Here is a 27,677-nt window from a genome sequence, read left to right on the forward strand (position 1 = left end):
AACTATGGATATAATTACCCCAGTGCATTTGTTGGAAATACTATCCCGTCACCATTCAGATTGCTTTAGACAACAACCAGTTATCTCTGGATGTGGAAGTTCATTTATGGGTTCCTTATTGTACTCCATTGATCTACCTGCTATACCAACCAGACTGTTTTGATATCTGCAGTTTTATATGAGTGTTGACATGAGGTAGTAAGTCCTCCAACTTCATCTTTCTCAAAGTTGGTTTGGTTACTTTAGTGTTTTTTGTTTTTTGTTTGCATTTCCACATGAATTGTAGAATGGGCTTGTCAATTTCTACCCTCCCCGCCCAAAAAAAAAAACCTGCTGCAATTTTGGTTCTAATTGTGTTGAATCTATAGATAATTTTTGGGAGGATTAAACCAACCTTGCATTCCTAGAATAAGCCCCACTTGGTCAGGATATATAATTATCCTTATATTATTGTATTCTATTTGCTAAAATGTGGTTAATAATTTTTGTATCCATGTTCATGAGGGGTGTTAATCTGTAGTTTTCTTGTAACATCGTTAGTTTGGTTTTGGAATCGGAATAATGATGACTTCTTCATGCAACGAATTCAGAAGTATTCCTTCCTCTTTAATTTTCTGGAAGACTTTGTGTCAAATTGGCATTATTTCTTCCTGAAATGTTTGGTAGAATTCACCAGTGAACCCATTTGGGCCTGGGGTTTTCTTTGTGGGAAGGTTTTTGGCTACAAATTCAATTTCTTTAGTCGATGTAGGACTATACAGGCTGTCTATTTCTTACTGAGTGAGCTTTGGTACTTTGTATCTTTCGATACAGCGCTCTCCTGTTTCCAAGGCAGATGTCAGCTGACCAACCCAGAGAGGGCGTTTTTCTAAGCAGTCCATGAGTCTCTGACTCAGACGTCCACAGAATCAGAGCATCGAGTCCTGCCAATCAATGCTCAGGACCTGCCCATTCTCCGGAGTCACACCACCCAGTAATTACGGTTGGAAGCTAACCACGTCTCCACCAAACCAGGGACTGATCCTTCCAAAGCCTTCCAGTTGCCACTGGGGGCACAAAAAGCTTGGAGCTGTGACCCTCTGGTGAGGCCTGGGGCAGGAGTCCCTTTCTCAGGGACGGAGGCTGTGATGTGGCACCTGCAGGGCCATCAGAAGGAAGTTTCCTTGGCGGGCGGAGATGCATGAGGCTCCGCATCTGTGGCTTCTTCTTCCAGCTCTGGAATCTCCACTCCGTTTCTCTTGGCAAAAACTCGGTTTATCTCCACAAATGTCTGGCCCTTGGTCTCAGGAATCACCACGTAGATGTACACAGCGGTGAGGAGGCAGATTCCGGCAAACGGGATGAAACTGTACGCCCCGATGGCCTCCTGGGCGAGAGACGAGAAAGCAGGCGGGAAGGAGGGGGAACGGGCAGGGCCGCTCCTGGGGGGCCTCTGGGAGCCTCTCGGTGGCCAGTTTGTGTGACTCCCGGAGGAGTGAGAGGGCTGGAACGTTGGGTCCCGCCCTCATGTCGGAAAGGACTCCCCAGCCTTTTCACAATAGGGACCCCGTGTCCTCCGGCCTTGGGGTGTGGAGAAGGGGGAGCCGAGGTGCTTGCCTTCAGAAACAGGAAGGAGGCAGCAGCAAGGAGCTCTGTCCCCTGCCCCTGGCTCCTGGGTGCTGCCGATTGCCTTTGACCTCGGCCGACGGGAGCCCCGGGTAGTTAGCTGGTCAGGACCGAGTGAGGGGCTCCCACCGCGAGTGGGAACTGGCACATTTGCCGAGTTTGGCCAATTAGGTACCGCGTATGTCGAAATAGCTGATGTTCTTAGTAGAACTTGGGTTTCTGAAGGCTCTACCTCGGTGTGGGCGGCGGGTGGGGCAATGAGGGGGGCAAGGGGCCACCCACTGTGCTTCCCGCCCACCACCTGCTCACCTGGACGGAAGGGAACATGAAGCCCACGATGCAGTTGGTGAGCCAGTGCACCGCTCCGTCCACCATGAAGGCGGCCGGCCGGGAGGACTGCAGGAAGATCTCGGTCCTCACCACCGAGGGCACGGGACCTCGAGGGCAGAGAGCACAGGGCCAGTGGGGCGCAGCGGGCTCGGGGGGCCCTAGCCCAGCCCAGACCCTCCGATAGGCAAACACGATGACACTCGGACCCAGGGCCTCCTAGGTCCCAGATGGCCAGGGAGGAGCTGGCATCCCTCAGCCAGCGCCCTGCTTCCTCTCCCCGCTGGCTCCTCCGGGGCACGCCAGGGCACGGGGCAGGGGCCGGGGGACAACCTCCCTCGGGGGCCTCGAGGTCACACCGAGTCCACTCTCCCCCGTGTTGGTGTCATTTTGAGATTCTCAATGAAGGGGAGCAGAGCTGTATGAATGCTTGTGCCTGGGAAGTGCTGCCCCCTGTGGTGGTCTGGGGAATGGCAGGCACCTGCTGCACCCACCTTGCCTTGGGTCTGTTTCTGCACTTTCGTCATTAAGGAGACTTGTCTAAAATCTATAAAACCATTTTTTTCTAATCATCATCCCTTATAAAGTTTCACTGCCACAGATACACTGTATATCTGCTTGTTTACTGTATACCTATCTATGGTTTTAAAATATATATATTTTTATTAATTTCAGAGTGGAAGGGAGAGGGAGAGATAGAAACATCCATGATGAGAGAGAATCATTGATCGGCTGCCTCCCGCCTGCCCTCCAATAGGGAATTGAGCCTGCAACCCGGGCATGTGCCCTTGACCAGAACCGAACCTGGGACCCTTCAGTCCGCAGGCCGACGCTCTATCCACTGAGCCAAACTGGCTAGGGCTCTATCTAAGGTTTTACACACAAAAAGAATAAGATTGTCCTCCCGGCCAATTTCCAACTCACGGGGGCGGCATGGCCACAGTGGAAATGCCGTCTCCGTGGATGGAGGTGGCGAGGAGCTCAAAGCCCCGGAATGAGCTGCCCTTGGGGACATCTAACGAGAGACTCGACGCTCCGGGGAGGGGACCGTCCTCAGGGCGAGGAGGCGGTCTGTGCCGCCCGGTCCTGCCGCCCCCCTCCCGCTAGAGGACCTGGGCAAAGGACCCGGCTCCCTGCCACATCCGCGCAGGACCCGGCCCCCAACCCGCCAGCGCAGCAGATCGCCCATGTTCTCCAAACAGGAGCCTGAGGCCTGCACCCGAGCCGCTGCCCCGGCCACACCGGCAGCCAGGGCAGAGCGGGCGGAGCGCAGGCCCCACGCACGCCGGCCCTTTCCCAGGGCCTCCTGCCTGCAGTCAGGGCACAGGCCGAAACCCCGCTCCCATGTCTTTCAACAGGGCTGAGTCCGCCCGGGGCCGGCACGCAGACTAAGCAGGTATCCATCAGCTTGTGCTGAATGGATCGGTACCTTGATTCTGGTTTATGAAAAGCTCTTTTAAACCGAGATTCTGCAGGGAATGTTCTAGTCTTAGGACTCAGAGGTGCCTTTCCCAGGCAGTGAGAACAGGGCTTGATTCTCAGAAGGACCAGCAGAGGCGCGCAGGCGGGAGCCTGGAGGCTGGCAGGCAGCTAGGCCCAGGTGAAGGCCGAGGCTGCGAGCAGGTCGCATGGGCATGTAACTGCAGGTCGGGGACCAGGGACAAGGGCGCCTGGGTGGCTGTGTGCTTGGAGGCTACAGGAGCTGAGGGTTGGACATGAAGCCAGGTCCCCCCAACCCCAATGGGGGCTGGCCGGCAGGAGCTCCCTCTGCAGAGGCCCAGCCCCATGCTGGGTGCTGGACCTGAGGCTGGAATCTCTGGGAGCCACAGGAGTGTGTGTGTGCGCGCGTGTGTGAGTGTGTGTGTGTGAGTGTGTGTGTGTGAGTGTGTGTGTGAGTGTGTGAGTGTGTGAGAGTGTGTGTGTGTGAGTGTGTGTGTGAGAGTGTGTGTGTGTGAGTGTGTGTGTGAATGTGAGTGTGTGTGTGAGTGTGTGAGTGTGTGAGTGTGTGAGGTGAGTGTGAGTGTGAGTGTGTGAGGTGAGTGTGTGTGTGAGAGTGTGTGTGAGAGTGTGTGTGAGTGTGTGTGTGTGTGAGTGTGTGTGTGAGAGTGTGTGTGAGAGTGAGTGTGAGTGTGTGTGTGTGTGTGAGTTGAGTGAGTGTGTGTGTGTGAGTATGTGTGTGTGTGTGAGTGTGTGTGTGAGAGTGTATGTGTGAGTGCATGTGTGTGCGTGTGTGTGAGTGTGTTTGTGAGTGTGTGTGTGAGTGAGTATGTGTGTGTGAGAGTGTGTGTGTGTGTGAGAGTGTGTGTGTGTGAGTGTGTGTGTGAGTGAGTGTGTGTGTGTGAGTGTGTGTGTGTGTGTGTGTGTGTGTGTGTGTGTGTGTGTGAGTGTGTGTGTGTGAGTGTGTGTGTGTGTGGGGGGGCGCTGTGGCATGGCTGGCACTCGGTGAATGTTTGTTGAATGGATGAAGGTGAACTGGAATGGCTTCAAGGAAAAGGTAAAGAGCCCCAGCCGGTTTTGTTCAGTGGATAGAGCATTGACCGGTGGACTGAAGGGTCCTGGGTTCGATTCTGGCCAAGGGCACATGCCTGGGTTGCAGTAGGGGGCACGCAGGAGGCAGCTGATCAATGACTCTCTCTCACCATTGATGTTTCTATCTATCTCTCTCCCTCTCCCTTCCTCTCTGAAATCAATAAAAATATATTTAAAAAGGAGAAGGTAAATTGAGCCTGGCCTCCGAGTGCGGGTGGGGCTGGTAGAGGAGGAGAGGAAAAGGTGAGAGAACACCAGAGCACACGCGCCACGGACACCCGCTCACTCCGCAGACATGCACGGACTCCTCCGGGTGCCCGGCGCTGGGCTGGGGGCGGGGGGCGGGGACTCACTGGGCCCAATGGAGTGTCCCGCGATGTAGGAGAAGACGCAGATGACGCCGAGGTAGGACAGCCCGGAGACGGCGCTCTGTGGGGAGAGCAGGGCTGTGGGTGCCCGACAGGCCCGGCCCGGGCCTCGGAGAGCTCGGGGCCGAGAGTGCGCGGGCAGGTGAGTCCCCGCACCAGGCGCCTTCCCGCCACAGGGAGGAGCCTGGATTTCTGGTCACCCAGCTCACAGCGGCTCCTCCAGCCCTCCAGCCCTCCCTGCCTGCCAGGAGGTCACTCCCTCTCCACCGTCACAACGTTACCCATTAATCCTCACGACACCCCTGTGAGCGCGACATTATTGTGTCAATCCTAGAGATGTGGACTCGGCACAGAGAGCCTGACCTCGGACCAGGAGGGCATGGGGCCCTTGGGGGTCAAGCAGCAGCCCAGGTCAGACCATCAGCAGGATGGCGCCGGGACCAGGACTCCACGCTAGCTGAGAGGATCCTTCTAGAAGCCCGGGGACCAGGAGAGCTGATGGGCCATCTCCCCACCGACAGGACAATGGCCGGCACAAAACCAGGGGAACAGACTTCGACCCACCCAGCTACACAGGTCACTGTCACCACTCTCTCTAGAAAACCAACGGGAAAGTCTCCTGGGGCGAGGATTAAACACACAAACAAACAAAAAAACCCAACAACACAAAATACTAGCAGTGAAGGGTGTGGAGCGGGACCCGCTGAGACCCTGGTCTGTTGGAGCCGGTCTGTAACCCAGACTTCCCACCCGCCTGCAGCTCTGGGTCCCTGCGGGTGGGGAGGGGGTGCCGGGTGCTGGGTGCGGGGAAAGGAGCCAGACCTGGAAGAGGAGCGCCAGCGTCAGCACGAGGCAGGCCGAGCCGCAGATGCCATAGCCGACCAGCAGGAGGAGCCGTCTGCCCAGCCACTCCACGGTGCCCGCCTGGGGAGGGAGGGCATGAGGAGCCTCCAGGGCCCAGGGGCGCCCAGAACTCCCCGCCCACCACCCCTTCTCCGTTTTCTAGTTTCTGCATTGGATGCTGTGACATCTTGGGGCCCTGCTGACCCCTGGGAGGACTGTTCCTACGTTGGTTGGCCAGTTTCTAGAGAGAGCACACGTCGCCCGTGAATTGCTTTTCCTATGAAACGAACCCATCCAGAGCCTGCACCTCCGATCTCCTCCTCCAGGGGGCGCTCACACCCAGGGCCGCTGTCCCCGTGCCCTGATCACCCAGGGCAGGTACCAGACACCAAGGGGGGCAGCCCCTGCACCCCAGAACCACTGAAACTGTTCACACCGGCTGGGCCTGAGCCTGCTCACCCCGTGTTCCCACAGGAACCGCAATGCAGGCTCTTGCCCACGTTCCCCCGCTCCCTCTGCCTCCGGGCTGACCCTGGTGCCTCCCCGCGGGGCCTGAGTGGCCTGGCCTGCCCCCACCTCCTCACACAGTTTGGAACTATGAGCGACGGACTGTCTTTCCAATGGCAGTCACCTACTGCTCTGCCGGCCTCCCCGAACCTGACCAATAACAATCCTGCGTTTTAGAATGGCCCCTCCTGTCACCTGCTGCTCCACGTCAGGCCATGAGCACCCAGGATCTGACCTCCCGCCTCGAGGCCCAGTCTCCCACGCCCTTCCTCCCCCGCTTCCCGGACACGCACCATTCTCAGCCCGAACCCTCTCGGATGTTCCCAACGTGGCCGCGCCGCCCTGGCTGGCCTTCCTTCCTCTCCCGGTTCTAAGGCATTTCCAGTTCTACCGCATCCCTGCCGCCAGCCCCGGCACCGGCACCGGCACCGGCACCGGGGCCACACCCAGGCCAACTCGGTGGCAGGCCCTATCCGGTCACTGCGTGCCCCTCCCTTCCAGTCCTGCAGGCCAGCGAGGCTCACGGGAGCAGCCCAGCACCCAGGTTAGAGAGAGAAGGCCACCTTCTCTCCGTGCCTGGGACCCCCATCAGCCTCCTGGGTTTGCGATCACTGTAACCATTTTACAAAGGAAGTAACGTGCGCGTGCATATCCCAAAGTCTGTGTCCCTCAGTGACCTGGGACCGGGGTCACCAGCACCTCAGAGGACTCTGAGGGGCCCCTGTCGGCTTGGGGGCACCTGCCAGGACCCCCCAGTGGAAAGGGTATTCCTGGTCGCTCACCGAGACGCCCGTCATGACTATGTTGACCACGCCGGCGCCCACGGTGACATACTGGGAGTGAGCGGCCGCCACGCCGGCCGACGCGTAGATGGTGTCTGCGTAGTAGTTGATCTGAAACCGAAGCCCAGGCTGTGAGGACCGGCCACGGCGCCGGCCACCGGCCTCCCTCCTGGCTCTACAGCAAACAGCGTGCAAGGCCCAGGGGCCCTCGGACAGGGGGAGGCAGCTGGGGTGGGGAAAGAGCTGGGACGTGGCGTTAGGAGAGTGGGGTGCAGCCTCGCTCTGCCGGAGTCCCGGGTGAACGTTTGCCCGTCTGACTGAATCCAGTGGCTTTCGAATGGACCAGGAGTTCTGAGGGGGAACCTGGCCAGGCACCTCTGCAGCCGCCTGCAGGGCCGATCACCCATCACAGCCCCCCTCGGCCCCCTCCCTACCCCCCCACCCCCGCCCTCGTGGCTGCCGGGCACACAGGCGCCCCGCGTGGCCCCATGTACCGCGTTGACCCCGGAGAGCTGCTGGCCGGCCATGAGCACGATGATGGAGATGAGCTGCCAGCGCAGGGGCCGGAAGGTGAACAGGTTGAGCACGGACAGGCGGCCCTCGGCCCTCTCGGCCGCGTCCTCCACGCGCATCTCTGCGATCTCGTCCTCCACGTCGGCCCAGCCCCTCAGTTTCCTCAGAGCTGCGGGGAGCAGAGCAGCCCCCTGGCTGACCGCACTCACCCGTGCTCAGGGAAGAGGGCAGCTGCCCACCTGCTTGGCCCACCTCTGGCCACCGGCTCCCCGTTTTCCCAGTGCGGAGTGCTCATGACCCCAACCAGGACCCCAACCAGGACCCCAACCAGGTGATGGTGTCCCCAACCCCAACCACATACCATGCTGGTCAGGCTCTCAAGTCCGCATGGGTCAGCCGTGGCTGTGACCTTGTCTGTGCTCCCCCCCGGACCTCACCCCGGCGCTGCCCGGACTCCTCCTAGCCCACCACGCCTGCCCCTTGGAGGCCCTCTCCCCACCGGCCACCGCCTGTCCCGTGCGTTGGGCGCCATGGAGGGACATTCCGGTGGCGGGGGAGGCAGGGCAGCCTGGTACCTTGTCGAGCCGCGTCCTCGTCTCCTCTCTGGATGAGGGTGTAGCGCGGGCTCTCGGGGAAGAAGGGCAGAGACAGGAGCTGCAGCAGCGCGGGGACCCCCGTGAGCGCCAAGAGCACGGGCCAGCCTGCAAGGGACCAGCACCGAGAACTTGACACTGACCCGCAGGTCCCTGGGGGCTCTGGCTCCCTCCAGCCGACCTTCCCCAGGGCCTGACTCTCCTGTTACAAGGTCACTCGCCCACGACCTTCCAGCCCTCGGTGAGAGCCAAGGCCAGCAGGGACCTAGTTCCTGCCACCATGCGGCTGCCCACGACCCACCCACACAGGGCTCCACATTTACGAATGGAGAAAAATAATTATAATTTTAAAGAGAAATGTCATTCGTCCCTTTTGCAGGAAGAGCATTGCTTTTCTTAGGAACGGTGTTTGACTTAAAAGTGTGAGCCCAGAGAAAACACAGCCAGGCCTTGTTCCTAATTTTATGGCTGGAAATGACCCCAGTCTACCTCCCTGGAGGCTGGGCCGGTGGGGACAGGCCCAGCACCGCGGCTATCTGAGCGCCTTCTGAAGGTTTGTGTGAGGCGGGCGGTGCCGAGACTCAAGTAACCCTGCCACGATGGTGGGAACTGGACGCTATTTAACCTCACCAAGCCTCAGATTTCTCATCAGTAAAGATTACGATACAACTAGAGGCCCGGTGCACGAAATTCGTGCACAGGTAGAGTCCCTAGGCCTGGCCGGTGATCAGAGCAGTTCGGGGCCTTCTGGCTGCTGGCCTGGGCCTTCCTTCCCCAGCTGCCAGCTGCCGGCCGGCCGGGGCCTTCCTTTGTTTTGCGCTACCCCCTGGTGGTCAGTGCACATCATAGCAAGTGATTGAACTCCCGGTCTCCCGGGCAAACTCCTGAGGGAACACTTTGCATATTAGCCTTTTATATCTATAGATGATGATGATAAAGCACCACACAAAGGGTGATGAGGGCTGCAAGAGACCGCATGAGCCAGGCATTCAAGGTTGGTCTGGGCAGCTGCCGGTCAGCATGGCCTCCACTCAGGGCCCTTCCTGTGATGAATGTTTACCGTTCAGCTGCCTGGGGCAGCCTGGGATTGGTGATACTAAAGACCTTTCACTGAGCACCTGCTGGGTTCCGAGTCCCTTCAAGGCACCGTGGGGAATACAAAGACTAAGTCCACCCACTAAGGAATGCGTGATTGGGAAATGTGTAAAATGAAAAACCAAAACCAAACCCACTGCACCTGCAGCCTAGACTCGGTCCCACCCTCACCCTCTCCTAACTTCCCACCATCCCCACCCCCGCCCACCCCCTCTCAGGCAATGGCCTTGCCTCCTCTTCCACTGAGGAGATGAAGGAACCAGAAGAGAACATCTACAAGGGCCATGCCTGCCCACAAACAGTGACCATGGCCAGCCCTGTGCATGCTGGTCCCACTGCCTTCCCGCTCCTGGGCCAGTGAGCAGCCAAGTGCGTGGTTGTTCTTCCCAGGGGACAACACCCCCTCCAGCTCACTTCCTATCCAGCGACCCGCCAGCTCTCTCCTTCCCGTCACCAGCAGAACTCCCAAGAGTGTGTGTGCCTCTTGTCCCCAGTCCTCTCCTCCCCTTCCCAAGCACAATTTGCCCCCATCGCTCACCATGACTGTCCTCATCAAGGTCACCTGCGCAGCCCAAAGGTCACCACTCGGCCTCAATGGGCTTGATCCACCAATAACATGGCACAGCTGAGCGAACGACTGGACCCAGCGCCCACGGCCCCACACGACCCCCAGGCCCCTCTTCCCCTTTGACCTTGGCGTGCACCGGGTGGGTACCTGTAGGATTGCCCAGGATGGCCTGCAGACTGAAGATCTGCGCTAGGAAGACGCCCACGATGACGAAAACCTCGGTCATTGTTCCCAGAGTGCCCCTGAGGTTCTTGGGAGCCAGCTCTCCCAGGTACATGGGGAGGGCACTGTAGGAGATGCCTGGTTCCAGCAAAACAAAAATCAGGGGAGAAGAGCAGTCCCAGCCTCCCGGACCCAGGACCCAGGATGTAAGTCAGCTCCTTCCCATAACCCCCAGCTTCTCTTGGGTGTCCACGCCACTGATAGGTAGCTCGCACAGCCCCGCCTCCTGCACAGCCACGCCCCCACAAGACCCTGCTTCCTCCCACAGCCCTGCCCCCACACAACCCCATCCCCACACAGCCCCGCCTCCCAGCACAAGCCCCGCCCCTGCAAGCCCCGCCTCCCCGCCGGGAGATGGAACCAGCCCCTGAGGGCTGCTTAGTTTGCACTGATGAGGGGACCCTTCCAGAATCCTCAGGCCCCAGGGGCCACCTGCAGGGCATGATGCCAGTGTCCTCTCCGTCCTAGCTGCAGAGCGGGGGCCCTGGAGAGTGGGACTTTGGGACGATTCTCTCGCTTTGACCTATTTTCTGACTTTCCTAAAGCACAGATAACTTGTATCACTTCTTAAGAAAAAACAGAAGAAACCACTGTGGTTAAGGGACCTGGCTCCCCTGCTGACCGAGACCCCAAATTCTGTTTCTTTTGCTCGAAGCCCCTCCCCCTCAGGGCACACTGGACATCCTCCTCAGAACATACCGTGTAAAGCCTTTCAGTTAGCTGTACTTCAAGGCCAAAGTGGGGTCTTAAACAAGTTTTACAATTAAACTTATTGGGGTAACATTGGTCAGTAACGTCCTATAAACTTATGACACGACATGTGTATACTCCGCTGTGTGCTCACCACGCACAGTGCATTGTTAAAGGCCATCCCTGATAGCTATTGCTGTGAGGGGGAGGGGAGAGCATGAGCTTTGAAGGGTCCGGGAAAGGAGACAGGAGGGTGCCCCAGAAGGGACACGGCCGGGCAGGGCCAGGGGGACCCTCATCTCCCCGGCTTCCAGCCCCGGCCCCTGCGCTGGGCATGTCGGCCTCAGACCCTTCCCCCCATTGGTGAACCTGAGCGCGGCCTTGGGGCTTCGGCTGTCGCTCCAGGTACCTGCGCAGACTCCCAGCAGCACCCGGGAAAGGATGATCAGCTCGAAAGCCTTGGCCACTTTGCTGACTCCCATCAGGATGGCAGGGACGATGGCGAAGATGTTATTGATCAGCAGCGTTCCCTTTCTGCAAGGACAGCGGAGCCCAGAGGGCGGGGGCTGAGGCGGGAGGCTGTCCTGACCCGACTCCTGCTCTGCAGGCAGCTGGCACCGCCGTGCGGGAATCTGCCCGATTAGACCGATGGCTGGGAAGGACGGGGAAGCTGGGACCAATGCACCAAGTCCCAGGAAGGAAGGTCTGGGGCCAGCAGGGGCGGGCGGGGGTGCTGACCGCCGGAGCTGACCGAGGCAGCAGAGAGGGGCCAGGAGTGGCTGCCGCCTCCGGTAGGGAGCTTCCTGTCCCTGGTGGTATTCAAGCAGAGGCCAGACTAGATGAAGAGCGTCAGGAATGCTGAACCCCCAGGGGGTTCCCACAACAGGCGGGGCACAGGGTTAGACTAAAGCCGTGGTCGGCAAACGGCGGCTCGCGAGCCACATGCGGCTCTTTGGCCCCTTCAGTGTGGCTCTTCCACAAAATACCACGGCCTGGGCGAGTCTATTTTGAAGAAGTGGCGTTAGAAGAAGTTTAAGTTTAAAAAATGTGGCTCTCAAAAGAAATTTCAATCGTTGTCCTGTTGGTATTTGGCTCTGTGGACTAAGGAGTTTGCCGACCACGGGACTAGAGCATCGCTCAGATCCCTGACAAGGCTGACAGCCCAGGAGTCTATGAACGAGAGGGAGGGGTGTCTAGAAAAAGGGACCATGCTGCCCTGCCCCCCAGGACCATCCCTCCCTTCCAGACTGTGCTCTGTGCCCTTTGAGGCTTCTAGCAATGGCTCCCTTGACACCCCGCACCCCAACTTGGGTTGGGCTTTGCCAAAGGAGAAGCCAGAGGAGGGTGAGGAAGGAAGAGAGGTCCCAGCTGTGGGGGGGCTGCTGGCCGCACTGGCCTTTGAGATTTGCCCACACTCTGCCCGCCTTTGAGGACCATTGGGCCTTTGAGGACTAGGCCAGGAGCGAGGGTGGGGGGGGGGGATGGGTCTTTAAATAGAAACACAGAACCCCTCTGGAGGGGTAGCCCAGAGTCCCATGGAAATCTCCGACGAGGCAGCGCTAGACACCCAGGTGTGTGGGATGGTTTGCTCAGGCCCCTTTCCTCTCCGGGGCGGCCGTTCCTCTGAGAGCTGCCATCGGGGCCCAGACTGAGAACTGAGGCCCGGAGAGGACAGCCCCCCCCCCCCCCGCCCCGCATCTCCCCCCCGGCCTGGCCTCCCCAGCCCTTCCGGCTCAGGGCGGTCAGGAACCCACTAGGACAAGGCCGGCTCCACCAGAGCGGCCTCAGGGTCCTCGTCTGCAAGGTGAGGGCTGCAAGAGACCATCCCTGAGCTCCCCAGTTCTGTGACGGGGCGTCCAGGTGAGGAGGCCACGCCTGGGCTTCTAGAACAGTCCAGCTGCCCCTGGTGTAGCTGAGACAGCACAGTCTGGATTACACAAAAGCCTGGTTAGGGCATAATGACCACATACTGAATGTTTCCTCATTCGCGTGCCTGGCATATGGCACATGCCAATCAAGCGCCTAGAACAGTGGTCGGCAAACTGTGGTTTGCGAGCCACCTGCGGCTCACGAGCCGCGGTTTGCCGTTCTGTTGACTAATGAGTTTGCCGACCACTGACCTAGAAGAAGAGGCCCTGAGGCCCGCTGTAACGCACAACTGGTGTCCAGTCGCCGAGAGTGTCTCCCGTGCGTGAGCACTGAGCACTGCGGTGCTTTAAAAGCTGTTTACTTCAGAGGGTTCTCCACGCACACCCCAAAACTGCCGGTCTCAGCGTATTGAGTCCAAGTGTCACTGCGAATTCCTCCGAGTGGGTGTGGCCAGATGGCATCCCGCTGCCTCACCCTGAGGCCTTGGCTCACCCTCCCTTCCTGGGGACCTTGACCCGGGCACCCCGCCTTATCTGGGGAGTCACCTCTTTGCAGCTACTGGGCGGAGGCACCCCGATTAGGGAGCCCGGGCAAGCCCCGCAAAGGACACAGAGCCACTGTGCATCTCCAAGAAGACACGGGACAGGGGCCTGGGGAGTGACTCAGCCTGAGCCCCACCCTCAGACCAGCAGCCCTGGTGAGGCCGCGCGGGGCGAGGCTGCCGCTGTCACCCCTGGAGCCGCGGGTCACCTGGCCACGAGTCAGACCCATCGGCACGCACCTGCGGAGCACCTGCTGCGGGTGCTGACACGGCACCGAGGGGAGCCGCGTCCGGAGCTTTGCTCTCAGGGCTGTACCTCGTCCGCGGGGCTGGGGACACAGGGCCTGCTGTTCCCGCGCGAGGACAAGGGAAGGGGTCCCGGGAACCTTGGGGACGAGGCTTTTCAAGGTCACATCAAGCCCCCACCTCGTGCAAACCACCCAGAGACAGCGTGGTTTCCCCGTGACCTGCGAGCGGGGCCCGCGCCTCCCGCGCACCTGCCGCACTTGTCCACCAGCCCGCCGACCAGGAGCGAGCCCAGCAGGCCGCCCAGCGGGAACACGGCCACGGTGCAGGACCACAGGAGCAGCGTGCGCTTCTCGCCCATGGGCGTCCCGTGCCGCGCGAAGTAGGTGTCGTTGTAAAATGACTTCAAGACCTGCAAGACATGGCCCCATCGTAGCCCAGAAGATTGGGCGGCTCGAGAGCGAACCTGGAGCGGGCGGCAGCCCCGGGGCCCGGCGCCCACCTTGTGCGGCGTGTTGACCACGGCGATGTTGTAGCCGTACTGGAAGGCCGAGCCGAAGGCCGCGCTCAGGGTGGCCAGCACCAGCGTGGGCTGCAGCCTCTGTGGAGGTGAGGCCGAGAGGAGGTCCATGCTCAGAGGCTCGGGGGTGGGTCCTTGGACCTCGAGAAGTGGGCTCCCACCAGCTGGGCCAGATGTCGGGGACCCCAGGACCCGCCCAGGGAAGGTGGGGCGGTGGCTGGCTGGGGGTGGGGTTCTCAGGGCTCTGAGACGTGGGGGGCACCGTGGAGGGCACCGTGGAAGGCATGGTTTCCTGCTCCTGGCACACAGTCATCCCCTCCTTAAAGATATAGCTGAGCCCCCAGCGTGTGCTGGCGCGGGATGGGTGGGGGAGGCTCCGGGAAAAGGGCAGCGCCCGCTGGCCGCCTGGAGTTTACACTCTGGGGAGGGGAGGCCAAGCAGGAAAAGGACGCACAGCACACATACCAATGGTGCTATGAGGACCAACAGGGTAACAGGGGAGAAGACCATGTTCTGCAGGGTGCAGGGCAGGCCTCTGAGGAGGGCCTCGGAGCTGAGCCCTGAGTGGCTGAGCCCTGGGCCCGGGGGAGGAGTGTCCAGGTGGAGGGAGCCAGGGACAGAGGGCTGGAGAGCCCTGAGGCTTGTCCTTCACTCCGGGCCACCACATCCCACCACATCCCGCTTCCCTGGCCACCTCAGAAGCCAGGGCAGCTCCGGGGTGGGGGGGGGGGGGTGGGGGGGGGTGGGGAGACTGCCTCTGAGCCCAGGGGGCGGCAAACTTGGGGCAGGTCTGCGGCAGCCTGAGGCGGTGCTTCCCAGGACTCCAGGAAACCAGCGGGTCCAGAGCCACCGCCCGGGGGCACCTCCACCCTCTGCTTGCCTCTAACTGCACCCCTAACTCCACCCTACCATCAGCTGCGTGACGCCCGCAGACCTCAGCCCTGCTGGCCTGGGATCCAGCCTCCAGAGAAGGGCGGGTGCAGGGTTCCGGCACCTGCAGAGGCCGGGCAACGGGACTAGGCCGGGGCCGGGGCTGCGAGAAGGGTGGCATCTGCAACGTCCTCCAGCCGCCATCACCCCGTTAGAGCGGGGCTCAGCCTCCCTGTGTGCGTCTGAGCTGGGGTGTCTGAGGAAGCAGCTGTCCCCACACTGGCTGACCCCGGTGCTGTCCTCGTCCCTGTAGGCGTTTCAGGAGCCGTCCCCTCCCTCCAGGGGTCCCCTCTTCTGGTGGGAAAGGGACAGTGACGGGGCCTTTCCTAGCCTGGCACTTACCCCCTCCCGGGGTGGGCTGGGCACCTCCATGCTGCTCAGGTGAGGAGCAGTGCGCTCTGCCTCGGAGCGACGCCCGGTCTGTTCCGCGCCCGCGGTTCCGCCCCGGGGCCTGGGTGGCCTGATTGCCTTCGGCCTCTGGACCCTGCCCGCTTCCCCCGAGCGCACTCTCCCTGGGCGTCTGATAAGATAAGTTTCACACAAGCATGGGTTTTGTCTTGGCCTCGGCCAAGCCCCAGGCCAGACGCTCCCCCAGCGTACCACGGAGGTGCCCGCCATGGGCCCCTGGCCGTGAGCAGGACTGGGGGTTCGCCTGGGTCTCGGCCGCTTCTGCCTGTTAGTTCTCTGTGCTTCCTCTCAGCGACGTGGACTAGTTGTCCGTTTGGAGGAAAGCGCAAACGAAACACTCTTACAGGCAGACAACGTGATTACTCCTCGGTACACCCACCGGCACTCGGCAAGTCAGTAGCATATTCAGCACAGGTGTTCGTTTCAGAATGACCTCTACTAAGAAAACAAAGCACGGAACGCCGGAGTAACGATGCCGGGCTCATTAGGAAATGACCATCAAAGGGTAGGAATAATGATCAGAGGACCGTCGTGAAAATCACGTAAGCACGTGGCAGCTCGTTATGCACGTCACGCGAAGTCACCAGCGCGAGACGTACCGGGGCCCTGGGCGCAGTGTGCTGGCGTGTGGGCGGTAGCCCGAGGGCGCAGCACACGGGAAGAACACTTATTGCTCCTGCCCACCTGCGCCCGACAGTCAGGGATTCTCTGAAGCAGGGCCCCCCACCCTCTTCATCGCCGGGCACACAGCAACCGAGTACTAACATTCGGCAGCACGCCGTACACTTGTTCTGCCGTGCCGCCGTCCTTTGGGTATAACCTTGACTCGTGCCCACTGGATGGCTCTTGCTGTGTTGGCTGTTGCCACGTTGCTATTTGACATCTAAGGGAGAAGAGGCCCTCGCCCCTGACTAAATGGTCGGCGATCGCACGTCTGAAGAATTCTCGGGGCGCGCGGGTTTACGTCGCTGCTCTAAAGAGCCGTGTCTCTGCGGAGCCCCTCGTTGCTTCTGGGGCCTGGCCGGCCGAGTGGTCAGCTGTTAGGAAAGAAAGCCATGTGTCCCTCACCCTGCCGGCTCTGTCACAGAAGCATGGGCCCTGGGCTGGGACGGTGTGTGCCCCTGGGCTCTGCTTAAAGCAAGTCAGGCAAGGCCCTCAGGCACACCCAGCCTTCTGCGTTTCAGACCCCCGGGGGAGGGGTCAGGGTCCTTTCGCAGCACGTGCAGCCACACCGCCCACCACAGCCGCACAGCGGGGGACCCACACCCTGCAAGGGACTGGATCTGTGCAGGCCCTCTCTCCTTTTTAAAAATATGTTCTTATTGATTTCAGAGAGAGGAAGGGAGAGGGAGAGAGAGAAACATCAATGATGAGAGAGAATCACTGATCGGCTGCCTCCTGCACGCCTTCTACCGGGGACGGAGCCCGCAAATTGGGCATGTGCCCTGACTGGGGATTGAACCGGCAGCCTTTCAGTGCGCAGGACACGGCTCCCACCAGCTGAGCCACAGCCCAGGGCCCTCGCTCCTCTTCTGCTGGAAGTCCATGCTGCACTAGAGCCAAGTGTGTGAACTGTCTGTTCTCAGTGACCTTGACTCATACACCGGTCTCCCCCCGAGGTGGCACTCTACTGCCCTGTAACGTGGCTGCGCAGCCTGGCCATCCAGTGGACAGTGAACTATCGTATCTCTATTAATCGTCTGTTCAAGGCAATCTAGGCATTTTCTACCACGCTCCTCCAAATTCTCCCAGCCTCTTCCCCCGCGCCCAGTGCCACAGCCATTTCATATATTTAGGTATTTGTTCGCGCTTCCCCCACTGCCCAGTACCAAGGTCTGTATGAGTTTCCTGTGGCTGCTGTAACAAACTACCACAAGCTTAGTGACTTAGAACAACACACATTTATTACCTTATAATTCTGGAGGTCGTGACTGTGATTCGGTCTCACGGGGCTACGATCGGGTCCCTCCTGGAGGCTGCAGGGAGAATCCGTTCGCTTGCCTTTCCAGCTCCGGGAGGCTGCCCGCCTTCCTTGCTCGCGGCCCCTTCCCCGTCTTCAAAGCCGGCACCGGAGGCTGAGCCTTTCTTGTGCTGCTGTCTTCCTGCTCCTTCCTCTTCAATGTGGTTGCTGGAATAATCCAGCGTAATCCCCCATCTCCAAGTCACATGATTAGCAACCTTAACACCATCTGCAATTTCTTTTTATTTTTTAAAAATATATTTTATTGATTTTTTACAGAGAGGAAGGGAGAGGAATAGAGAGTTACGAACATCGATGAGAGAGAAACATCTATCAGCTGCCTCCTGCACACTCCCCCCTGGGGATGTGCCCGCAACCAAGGTACATGCCCCTGACTGGAATCGAACCTGGGACCCTTCAGTCCTCAGGCTGACGCTCTACCCACTGAGCCAAACTGGTTAGGGCCCATCTGCAATTTCCATCCCCCTTTGCCATGTGACGTAACACAGTCCCAGGTCCTGGGGATTAGGGCATGGACAGGTGGGGGGCGGGGGTGGGGGCGCATTATTCTGAGACCATAGCTCTCTCTCTGTTTGCTCCTACAGACCCTGGAGAGCTGGTCCAGCAGGCCTTTCAGCTCCCCGTGGAGTGCGCTCTGCGTCCCGCTGGCACGCTCCCTGGCTGGCTGGCCACGAGGTCAGAGTTGGATAACACTGATCCACGCTGGATGTCTCTCCTGCCTTCCTCTGAGTCGACCACAGCAACAAAGTCAAGCTGATGGCAAAACCGAGCTCCTTCCTGCTGTTCCTTCTGCTTGAAACCTCCTCCCCCAGGTCTCAGCTGCAGTGCCACCTCCGTGGGGAGGGCCTCTGTGGAGGAGAGACTGCTCCAGGAGGTGACCGCTGCGGACCCACGAGTGGACCTGGGCCAGTGGGGGAGACAGCTGACTGCACCCCCACCCCACCCCGAGGCTGTGTGATCATAACTGATGTTCATTGGGGCATACACCAGCCCCCTTCCCTTGTCTCCTGCTCTGCGCTGGTCCCCGAACAGACCACTGTCCTCACCTGGTCTAGCCCGTCATTTCCTGGACCTGTTGCCATTCACGGACTAGCATGCATGACTACTCAACCCCACCCTCATCCTATCTAATAAAAGGGCAATATGCAAATTAACCGTCACTCTGTCACAAATATGGCGGCGCCCATAGCCACAAGATGGTGGCGTCCAGTCCTCTCAGCCCTGCCGGAATCCCCCAGTCCCAGGGGGGCAGCCGCTGAGAGCGGGCAACGTAAGCGGCCTGGTGAAATGCTTGCTTCGTCACCACAGCGACAAGGCAAGGGTTCCATGCCTGGCCGAGGATGGGCCTCTGGGCCTAGGAGAGCCTCTGGGCCGTGGGCGCGGAGCAGCCAGGCCTCGCAGAGAGCTACTGGCACACGGATTTGTGCGCAGGGCTACTAGTGACTATATAATTTGTCAGCATTTGCCAAGCAGCACGGGAAGTCATTTCACATTGCAGCCACCCAGGACATGCCTCGGATGTGAGTTCCCCTTAATAGACCCTATTAATGACCAGACTGGAGTGGCCGGCCCCCGTCCTCCACTTATGGGCGTGGCTTTTCAGCCTCAGGGCCTTACCATCGTGGTACAAACATCCTCCCTGCAGGCACCCTTTTTAAAGTAAACCCACTCTCGCCTGACATTCTCTAACACTTTACCCCGAGTCCTATCGGAAATGATCTTGTGTTTTTGACTGTTAGATCCATTGTATCCCCTGCCGGGCACATAGTCGGTGCTCAAAAAATTGGTTGAATAAATGACATCTCCCCTGTGCTGGCCTAGTGGTCACAACATCCTTTTAGTTTCTCTCTGAACCCCCCTCCCCGCTGGGCCTGACCACTGCTGGCTTTGCAGGGCCGTCATTATCAACCGGTCGCCCTACCCAAGTCCCACCCTGTCCTCATTACTGCCACACCACGCTCTGCAACTCAGAGATCACGAAAACACCAGTATTATCTAGAGGTCAAAGTTCTGACTCAGTTTGGCTCCTAGGGACCCACAGATTCTAGGTCAGACCAACCCAGAGTTCCCCTAAACACCTCACACCTCCACGTCTCACCTGGAATAGCCATCCTGCACTTCCCAACTGCATCTTCTCCAGCTGGAGAAATCCTTTCTGCCTTCCCTAATTCCACATCTTCCTTCAGTGCCACCATAGCACCAGGCCCATCCCTTTCTCTTCTGGTTGGATTTTACTGGCCCGGTAAATGCACCCATCTATAAACGCTCCCATATGGAGCCACCTGAGTCTATAGGAAGCTGAACATGAGCTCATACCATTATCTCCAGCTCTACTCTAATACTACGTGGATCATTCTAGACTCCCTCCCGTGGTTTATCTGTAACTTACCACTGCAACAATCCATTTACTTGGTTGTTAGATCTCAGTATCCATGGATAGTACAGGTTTCTCACTGTATTTTACCTGTGAATTTATTTGCTCTCAAGATCCAAGCTCATTCCCAAGCACGTAAAAATAACTAAGTGCTTCATGATCTCACTCATATGTGGAATCTAATGAACAAGATAAACTGATGAACAAAAATAGATCCAGAGATTTCTCTCTCTCTCCCAATTTTTTTTGGGAGGCAGCTAAAATTTTTGGTGGCCTTGTTTTGGCAAGGCTAAAAAAAAAAAAAAGATCCAGAGACATAGAAGCATGGAACAGACTGTGGCACCTCCGAGGGAAGGTGGGGGAGGGTGGGTGGGTGAGAAGAGATCAAAGAACTTAAATGCGTATATGCATAACCCATGGACATGGACGATACGGTGGTGAAGGCCTGGGGAGGGCAGTCGGGGTGGGCTAAAAGAGGTCAATGGAGGAAAAAGGAGGGCATATGTAATACTTTCAACAATAACGATTTAATTTGAAAAAATAAATTAATTAAAACATAAATAACTCAGTGTTTAATATACCCCAGGCACTGATCTAAACACTACAAAAACATCATTGAATTCTCATAACCAACCATGTGAGACATTGATCATTACTCCCATTTAACAGAAGAGGACACTGAGGTACAGAAAAGCCAGAAGGTACAGAAAAGTTCAAGCCAAGTTATGCAATTACTGAGTGGCTGAACCAAGGCTGACCTGAGGGAGTAGACCTCCAGAGTCCCGGACCCCACAGCTTTCCTGTGTGTGAGACAATGCAGGTAACCGGAACTGAATTAATAACACCACAGTTCCGTGACCTTTCACATGCCAGCCTTCCTGCTCCTCAGAGTTGAGAGCGTCCATCCTTGGCTGTTTTTGTGGCCCCTCCACACTGCAGATCCCTGCTGCAGAAGGTCAAGGATGGTTCAACCCCAGCATTCTGCTTTTTACTTTGTCTGTGTCTTCAACACTCTTATAAGTTATTTAATTTATCATTCTCCCCCCACAAAAGCTGTTCCCAATCCCACTTCTGTCCCACCTGGTCCTGAGCTTTTGGCCTCCCCTCCCAATACCAGATTTTCTACTCAGTAGGTGTTCTCTCCACTGTCCTTTCCCATGCCTCAAAGTTTTCTCTATCTTCTTGCACATGCCCTCTTCACACACACACGTCTCTATGCAAAGCTTCTAGCTCTGCTGCATCTGTGGGGGGCACACCCACTTCCCTCCCTCCTTTCCACCATCCCTCCCTCCTTCCCTCCCCATCTCACCTTTAGGACCTCTCGGTGTTCCCTATGTACCTGAAGACATGCAGAGGCCTCCCCAATCTCAAATTTAAAAACTCACAACGTTGTAACCACCTCATCTCTCATTTCTCCCCCTCTTTCAGAAGATATTGCCTGAGTGCCTCCTTCACGCCTGCTCCAGGCAGTGGGGAATTCTGGGATAAACACAACAGGACAAACCCGTGTTCTCAATGGGCTTACACTCCAGCGCAGTCAAACTGCTTGAAGCAGCCGGGAATACCCCCCTCCTCCCACCTGCTCATAGAAAAGAAGCACATCTTGGTGAAAAATGATCACATTTGTTTTATTGAGTATACTGAGGCAATTCCATTGTCCTCGCACAATGTAATTTAGGATTAAGAATCCCTGACTTGGTTCAAGTCTCCACAGGGACCTGTCCTCCAGCTTCCTGGACGCCGTTACTTGTGACCTCACACTTTCCGAGAGTGGCGGTTCTGGAGATGGATCCGACAAGAGGATGAATTCTGCTCTGCACACAGGCCCGGGGCCCCCGGAAGACCCATGGGATTGGAGAAAGGATTGCTTCTCTGGCCCAGTTTGATTCCTTCTATGCCACCACCACACTAAGGCGTCGTGTCCTAAAAGCTGGTGTTACAGCAGCCACACTACGGCTGGCCCAGCCACGGCGGGAGGACGGCTGGCTGCTCACTGTGACCTGGGCCTGGGGGTGGGTCGGTCCGGCTTTAATAACTGCCCAGCAGCCCTTTGGGCACCCCTCACTGGACTGTCCTAGTTCTGGGTATTTACAGACAACTATGACTCAGACAAAACCCCAGAAGGGAGCTGCCCGCGGACCACGCAGCAGGCTCCTCCTCCCGAGTTACAGCCTCACGGTGGAGGGCGGGAGCTGCTTGGGCTCCTCCGGAAGCTCCTCCGACACGGCCTGGAGCGCCTCCGACACCGCCTTCAGCTCCTCCGACACGGACTTGAGCTTCTCCGGCAGCTCCTTCAGGCCCTCCGACACGGCCTGCAGCTCCTCCGACACGGACCGGAGTTTGTCCGGAAGCTCCTTCCGTTCCCCCGGAAGTTCCGTCTCCTCCGGAAGTTCCATCTGCTCCGGAAGTTTCTTCTGTTCCTCCGGGAACTCCCTCAGCTCCTGGTTTTCTGGGTACACCTCGCACACGTTGTTCATCCTGGCGAAGGCCAGGTTGATCTCCATGAACGTCTTGGACTTGGTCTCGGGGACCACGAGGAATATGAAGGTGGCGGTGAGGAAGCACACCCCGGCGAAGATGACGAAGCTGTAGGGCCCGAGGCCCCCCTGTGGGAAGGGCAGCCAGGCTCAGTTCCTGGAAGAGGCGTCCCCTTCACCGCGTGAGGGGCCCGTGGGTGCGGGGCCCCGGGTCACGCTCACCTGGATGAAGGGGAAGAGCAAGCCCACGGCGAAGTTGCAGAGCCAGTGCACGCTGCCCCCCACCATGAAGGCCGAGGACCGGGAGGACTGCAGGAAGATCTCGGTGATGATCAGCGCGGGGATGGGGCCTGCGGGGGGCGGAGGGAGAGCGGCCCTCGCTGAAGGCAGAGCGAGCCCACCAAGGGTCCTGGGGCCCCTGCTGGGTTCCAGGGGCCTCGGGGTGTGGTGCAGGGCGGGCGTGGCGAGTCTGCAGGGCCCCAGGGGCAGCAGCAGGGTGAGGAGGCCAGAAGCCAGAATTCAGCACAACACCCTACGAAGTCCCTAAAGGCCTGACCATCTGTAAGGCTCTCACCCCCAACCCCACGGGGCAGCGTGTTTCAGCCTCCACGACCGCTTTACTGTTTCCGCTCTCAGTAGGCTCTGCCCAACCCCCTGCAGCAGGAACAGGGGCCCCCAAAGCCCTCCCAGAGCCCCTCCAGGGAGCTCAAGGTGCGGGAGAGGGCAGTGGAGGCATAACCAGCTCTGGGTACCTACTGGGCCCGAGGGCATGTCCTATGACGTAGGTGAGGACACAGACGATGCTGAGGTAAGGCATCCAGGAGACGGTGGTCTGTGGGGGAAACAGTGGGGTCACACTGGGCAGTGCAGGGACAGCCTGGGACAGGGAGCGCCAGGAATCTCGGCTCCCAGAGGGCCGGCACTGGGCTCCTCCTTCAACAGGAAGTGCCACCTCTTGCCACTGGAAAATGGGCAGGAAGTGGGCAGTGGGCTGCCGGGGGCGGGGCGTGGGGGCCGCACCCCCTCACCTGCAGAACCAGAGCGACCGTGAGCACGCAGCAGGCGCAGAAGCAGATGGAGAAGCCCAGGAGCAGCAGGATTCTCCTCCCCAAAAGCTCCACCACGAACACCTGGAGGGCAGGGGCCGGGAAAAGTGGGGGCTCAGGAGCCTCGAGCCGTCCCCCGCCACACCCCGGCCCGGAGCGGCCTTTGCAGGAAGCTCCTCGCCCGCCCATTGCGCACACCCCTTCTGTGCCCCCAGGGGCGTGCCCCTGAATGGCCAGCGGGCCCAGCACTGCGTACTCCTGGGGTCCCCTTGCTCCTTCATGTTGGGGCCCTGGCACGGGCAGGGGCTCCAGGAAGCGCCACTCGCACAGGGAGCTTTGGGGCTGAGGGCGGGGTCCTCTCCGTCTTTGAAGAGCCACAGGCCACCTCCCGTAAGAGACAGGCTGTCACCTGAGCAGAGCCCAGAGGCGACACCGCAAGGGACCGAGGGCTCCTTCCTGGGCCAAGACCCCCACTCTCGAGGCGCCCTCCATCCTGGGCGGCCGAGGGCACTCAGCTCCCCGGGGCACTCACGGCTAAAATGGTTATTGCCATGTTGACAGCCCCCGTGCCCGCCGTCGCATACTGGACATTATCTTTTGACACCCCCGCATTCTCGTAGATCTGGTCTGCGTAGTAGTAGATCTGGAAGGCAACGCGAGGCTGGTGGGCTGGCCAGGCCACCGCCTGCCCGCGGCCCCGGCCCAGCCTACCCTCCCCCCGCCCACCCCCTCACCCGGCTCCAGGCCGCCCCCACCCCAGGCTGCCCCCACCCCAGGCCGCCCCCACCCCAGGCAGCCCCCACCCCAGGCAGCCCCCACCCCAGGCAGCCCCCACCCCAGGCAGCCCCCACCCCAGGCAGCCCCCATCCCAGGCAGCCCCCATCCCAGGCCACCTTCACCCCAGGCCGCCCCCACCCCAGGCCGTCCCCATCCCAGGCCACCTCCACCCCAGGCCGCCCCCACCCCAGGCCGCCCCCACCCCAGGCAGTCCCCACCCCACGCTGCCCCCACCCCAGGCCGCCCCCTACCGCGTTCACTCCCGACAGCTGCTGGCCGCCCATGAGGACGATGATGGAGATGAGCTGCCAGCGCAAGGACCTGATCCTGAACAGCTTCACCACGGAGATGAAGCCCGCGGCCTTCTCGGCCTCGGCCTCCAGCTGGATCTCCTCCATCTCGTCCTCCACGTAGTCCCAGCCGCGCACCCTCCTCAGGGCTGAGGGAGGGGACCAGGGGGGCGGCGTCTGAGGGGGGCCCACAGATTCCCCGGAGCAAGGACACGGCGGCCCTGACCCCCTTGCCCCCCGCCTTCCCCAGGAGAGCATCACCTTTCCTGGCCGCTGCCTGGTTTTTCTTCTGGACCAGCAGGTAGCGGGGGCTCTCCGGGAAGAAGGGCAGCAGCAGGAGCTGCAGAGCCGCGGGGATCCCAGTCACCCCGAGGAGGAGGGGCCAGCCTGCAAGGGGGATGGGCGCCACTCTCAGAGGCCCCAGCCAAGGACCCTGCCTCTCGCCCCCAGCCCCACAGCACCCAGCTGGCCACTCTGCCCCATCAGCCGGATGCGTTCTCCTGGGAGCGGCTTTCTCATCCCGTGTCCCCAGCACCCAGGAGGGCGCTGAACCAACACCCTGCGGATGCGGACAAGAGGGGCGGTGACGACCCGCCAGTGCCCACCTGCCAGGTGGACAAAGTGAAAACCCGACACCGCCAAGTGCTGGCGAGAATGTGGGCAACTGGGAAGTCTCCACGGTCGAGTGGACACGTGGCGTCCTTGGAGGACAGGCCGGCGGGAGCTGGGGGTGCTGGGCCCTTCAGCTCTGACCCTGCTCTCCTGCCCAGGGGTAGGCCCGGGCCACCCGGGCACGCCAACTAGAATGGTCAGAGCATCGCCGACGGTGGAATAAAACCCGGGAGCCGCGCCAGCCCGTGTGGTGGAACGGAGACACACGTCGTGGTGAGTTCACGACAGGGATTCCACGCTGCACCGGCAAGGAAGCCAGACTCAGGCGCCCGTCTCACCAGCGCCACGCTGGGCGCCGTCGCCTACCCCCGTGGTCGGCAAACTGCGGCTCGCGAGCCACATGCGGCTCTTTGGCCCCTGAGTGTGGCTCTTCCACAAAATACCATGGCCTGGGCGAGTCTATTTTGAAGAAGTGGCGTTAGAAGAAGTTTATGTTTAAAAAATGTGGCTCTCAAAAGAAATTTCAATCGTCGTCCTGTTGATATTTGGCTCTGTTGACTGATGAGTTTGCCGACCACTGGCCTACCCAGTGGGCCCCGCTGTAGGAAGTCCAGAAATGGAACACTAACTCTGTCTTGGCCCTGGTAGGGACACCACCATCAGGCCAGGAGCAAGTCAGGCGGCTTCGTGCCCCCTCAAAGCCACCTCACCCGGTCCTAAGAGGGACTAGAACATGTCAGCCCGTCTGTCACCAGCACCTCGTGGGGCCAGGGCAGCGTGGGGGCCGGAGGGACAGCCAGCCGAGCAGAGAGAAAAGCCCAGCTCGCAGAACGTCCGTGCGCCGAGCGGAGGGAGGGCTGAGGCCCGGAGGCGGCCGCGCTCACCTTTCTGGTTTGCGAGGACACTCCGAAGGCCCAGGATCTGGGCCGTGAGGATGCCCACGGTGATGAAGAGCTGGGGCACCACCCCCAGGGCCCCCCTCAGGTTCTTGGGGGCCAGCTCCCCCAGGTACATGGGGACGACGTTGGAAGACAGACCTGGAGGAGGGTGAGACGACACACGATCAGGAAGGCCTGGCGAGGCGGGGCCAGGCCGCGGCCCCCAGCACGCTTGTTCTTACTCGGCAGCCACATAATTGGGCTGAAACTTTCAGAAAACTGCCCAAGTAAGCAAACGCCCCTTTTAATTCTTGGTCCTCTGAACTCTGAGGAAGGAGAATGCAGTCTGACCAAAGAGGCTCAGGGACCGGTGCCTCACTTTCTTGACCGGTGTCACCTGCGGGCACGAGCCGGCCTGGCTTCAGGCCTCCCCCCAACTGGCTTGGTCTCGGAGAAGGAAAGCCTCAAGTCTCCCCCGTGCTCAGTTAACTTCAGGTACGGGGTTTGCGGACATCGGCCAAATGGTCTGTCCCTGTCCCCGTGTTTGGAAGGAGAAACAGTTACTTGGCAATGCCAGGGCGGATGGAGCAGGTAAGTGAGGTGCCTCCTAACTCTACCCCGCACTCACCCTGAACGGCCTGGCCAACACTGCCTACGGGAGAGCATGGGCTCGAGGGAGGCCCCCCGCAGGCTCTCCCCACCCCTCTTCAGTCGGAAGCCACTGTAGGGAGCTCCCCAGAGCCGCCAGCAGGACAGCCTGGGGGGCCCAGCTCTGCGGGGTTCGCAGAGCAGCTCCAGGTTCCTAAGGGGGGAGGCCGAAGGCAGGCCCTTCCCCGGCCCAGCAGGTGGGCGTTGAGGGAGGGAGGGAGAGAGAAGCCACGATCAGCCCTTTGCAAACTCTCAGTGCTTCATACAAGTGGAGAGGCTGCTACCATTAACTCCTTCCGTTAGAGGGACCCAGGCACTCGGTTGTTCCTCAAGCTGTTTTGGCCACAACCCACAGTAAAAGCTACAGAAATACATTTTTACATGGCAACCCGGGTCTCCCAGGCGTACGCAGATAGATAACTGAAACCAAAGTTTCAAAAGACAGTGACTCAGTGGACTCTAGTTACAAAACAAAACGTTGCTCACTTCCCGAGCCGGTGTGGCTCAGTGGATAGAGCGTCGACCCTCAGACTGAAGGGTCCCTGGGTTCGATTCTGGTCAAGGGCACACACCTAGGTTGCAGGCTCTATCCTCTGGTCGGGGCACGTGTGGGAGGCAACCAATCAATGTGTCTCTCACACACTGGTGTTTTGCTCCATCTCTCCCCTTCCCTTCCACTCTCTCTAAAAATAAATGGAAAAATATCCTTGGGTGAGGATTAACACACACACACACACACACACACACAGAAACATTGCCCTCTAAACAGATGTCATCACCCACTCGCTGGTCCTGACCTGCTGCTGAGAACACACCGGAATAAAGGATTGGGGAGGAAGGACCCTCCGGAAGCTAAGAGTCTGTGCCTCAGTCTTTCAAAGAACAGCTTGCTTCGCAGGAAACACCACAGGGGAGACCCGCCCACTGTCCGCACTGGAGCCGGAAGTAAGCGCCAGGCGGAGGGGTTCGAGCCTGGCTCACACAGCACAGAGGGACAGCGTGCGTCTGGCCTCAGCGACCCCAGGTTGGCGCCCGTCCTCCCTCCGCGGGACGGTTGTCAGTCACGGCTCGGCAGTGCAGTGGCGCCTGGCTTACCCGCACATATGCCCACCAGCAGCCTGGCGACAATGATCATCTCAAACGAGCGGGCAGCTTCGCTGGATCCCATCAAGACGGCGGGCACGATGGAGAAGAAGTTGTTCAGCAGCAAGGTCCCTTTCCTGCAGAGGACAGCGCGTCAGCCAGGCTGGGCCCTGGCAGGCAGCTCAGTTGGTGAGAGCATCGTCCTGATACACCAAGGCTGCGGGCCCCAACTCCAGTCAAGGCACATGCAAGAAGCAACCAGTGAATGCATCAATAGGTGGAACAACAAATCTCTCTCTCTCTCCCTGCCTCTCTCTCTCTCTCTCTCTCTCTCTCTCTCTGCTTCTCCCTCGTT

The 27,677-nt window shown here is 59.5% G+C and overlaps 2 protein-coding genes across 3 annotated transcripts in view; both read right to left on the reverse strand.

Moving 5' to 3' along the window:
• Positions 1 to 1,147: 1,147 nt before the first annotated feature.
• On the reverse strand, positions 1,148 to 15,120 carry LOC103295408 (solute carrier family 2, facilitated glucose transporter member 7). The gene is made up of 12 exons (XM_008151863.3): positions 15,091 to 15,120; positions 13,801 to 13,899; positions 13,550 to 13,710; positions 11,052 to 11,176; positions 9,878 to 10,030; positions 8,050 to 8,175; positions 7,456 to 7,643; positions 6,962 to 7,072; positions 5,652 to 5,753; positions 4,815 to 4,890; positions 1,915 to 2,042; positions 1,148 to 1,366 (listed from the first exon to the last, which is right to left on the reverse strand). Exons 1-12 carry the CDS (start codon positions 15,118 to 15,120, stop codon positions 1,148 to 1,150), a joined length of 1,518 nt encoding a protein of 505 aa, XP_008150085.3.
• Positions 15,121 to 21,118: 5,998 nt separating this feature from the next.
• The window catches only part of LOC103295409 (solute carrier family 2, facilitated glucose transporter member 5), a 40,724-nt gene continuing 34,165 nt past the window's right edge, over positions 21,119 to 27,677 (reverse strand). For both annotated transcript variants that reach the window (XM_054720480.1, XM_054720479.1), the window contains 9 exons: positions 27,335 to 27,459; positions 25,598 to 25,750; positions 24,363 to 24,488; positions 24,063 to 24,250; positions 23,567 to 23,677; positions 23,017 to 23,118; positions 22,745 to 22,820; positions 22,211 to 22,338; positions 21,119 to 22,117 (listed from right to left, as the gene is read on the reverse strand). In XM_054720480.1, the coding sequence (XP_054576455.1) occupies positions 21,677 to 22,117; positions 22,211 to 22,338; positions 22,745 to 22,820; positions 23,017 to 23,118; positions 23,567 to 23,677; positions 24,063 to 24,250; positions 24,363 to 24,488; positions 25,598 to 25,750; positions 27,335 to 27,459 (1,450 nt within the window). In that variant the 3' untranslated portion in view covers positions 21,119 to 21,676. The remainder of the gene's footprint in view (positions 22,118 to 22,210; positions 22,339 to 22,744; positions 22,821 to 23,016; positions 23,119 to 23,566; positions 23,678 to 24,062; positions 24,251 to 24,362; positions 24,489 to 25,597; positions 25,751 to 27,334; positions 27,460 to 27,677) is intronic.

Source organism: Eptesicus fuscus, chromosome 9, assembly GCF_027574615.1.
Source record: "Eptesicus fuscus isolate TK198812 chromosome 9, DD_ASM_mEF_20220401, whole genome shotgun sequence".
NCBI lineage: Eukaryota > Metazoa > Chordata > Mammalia > Chiroptera > Vespertilionidae > Eptesicus > Eptesicus fuscus.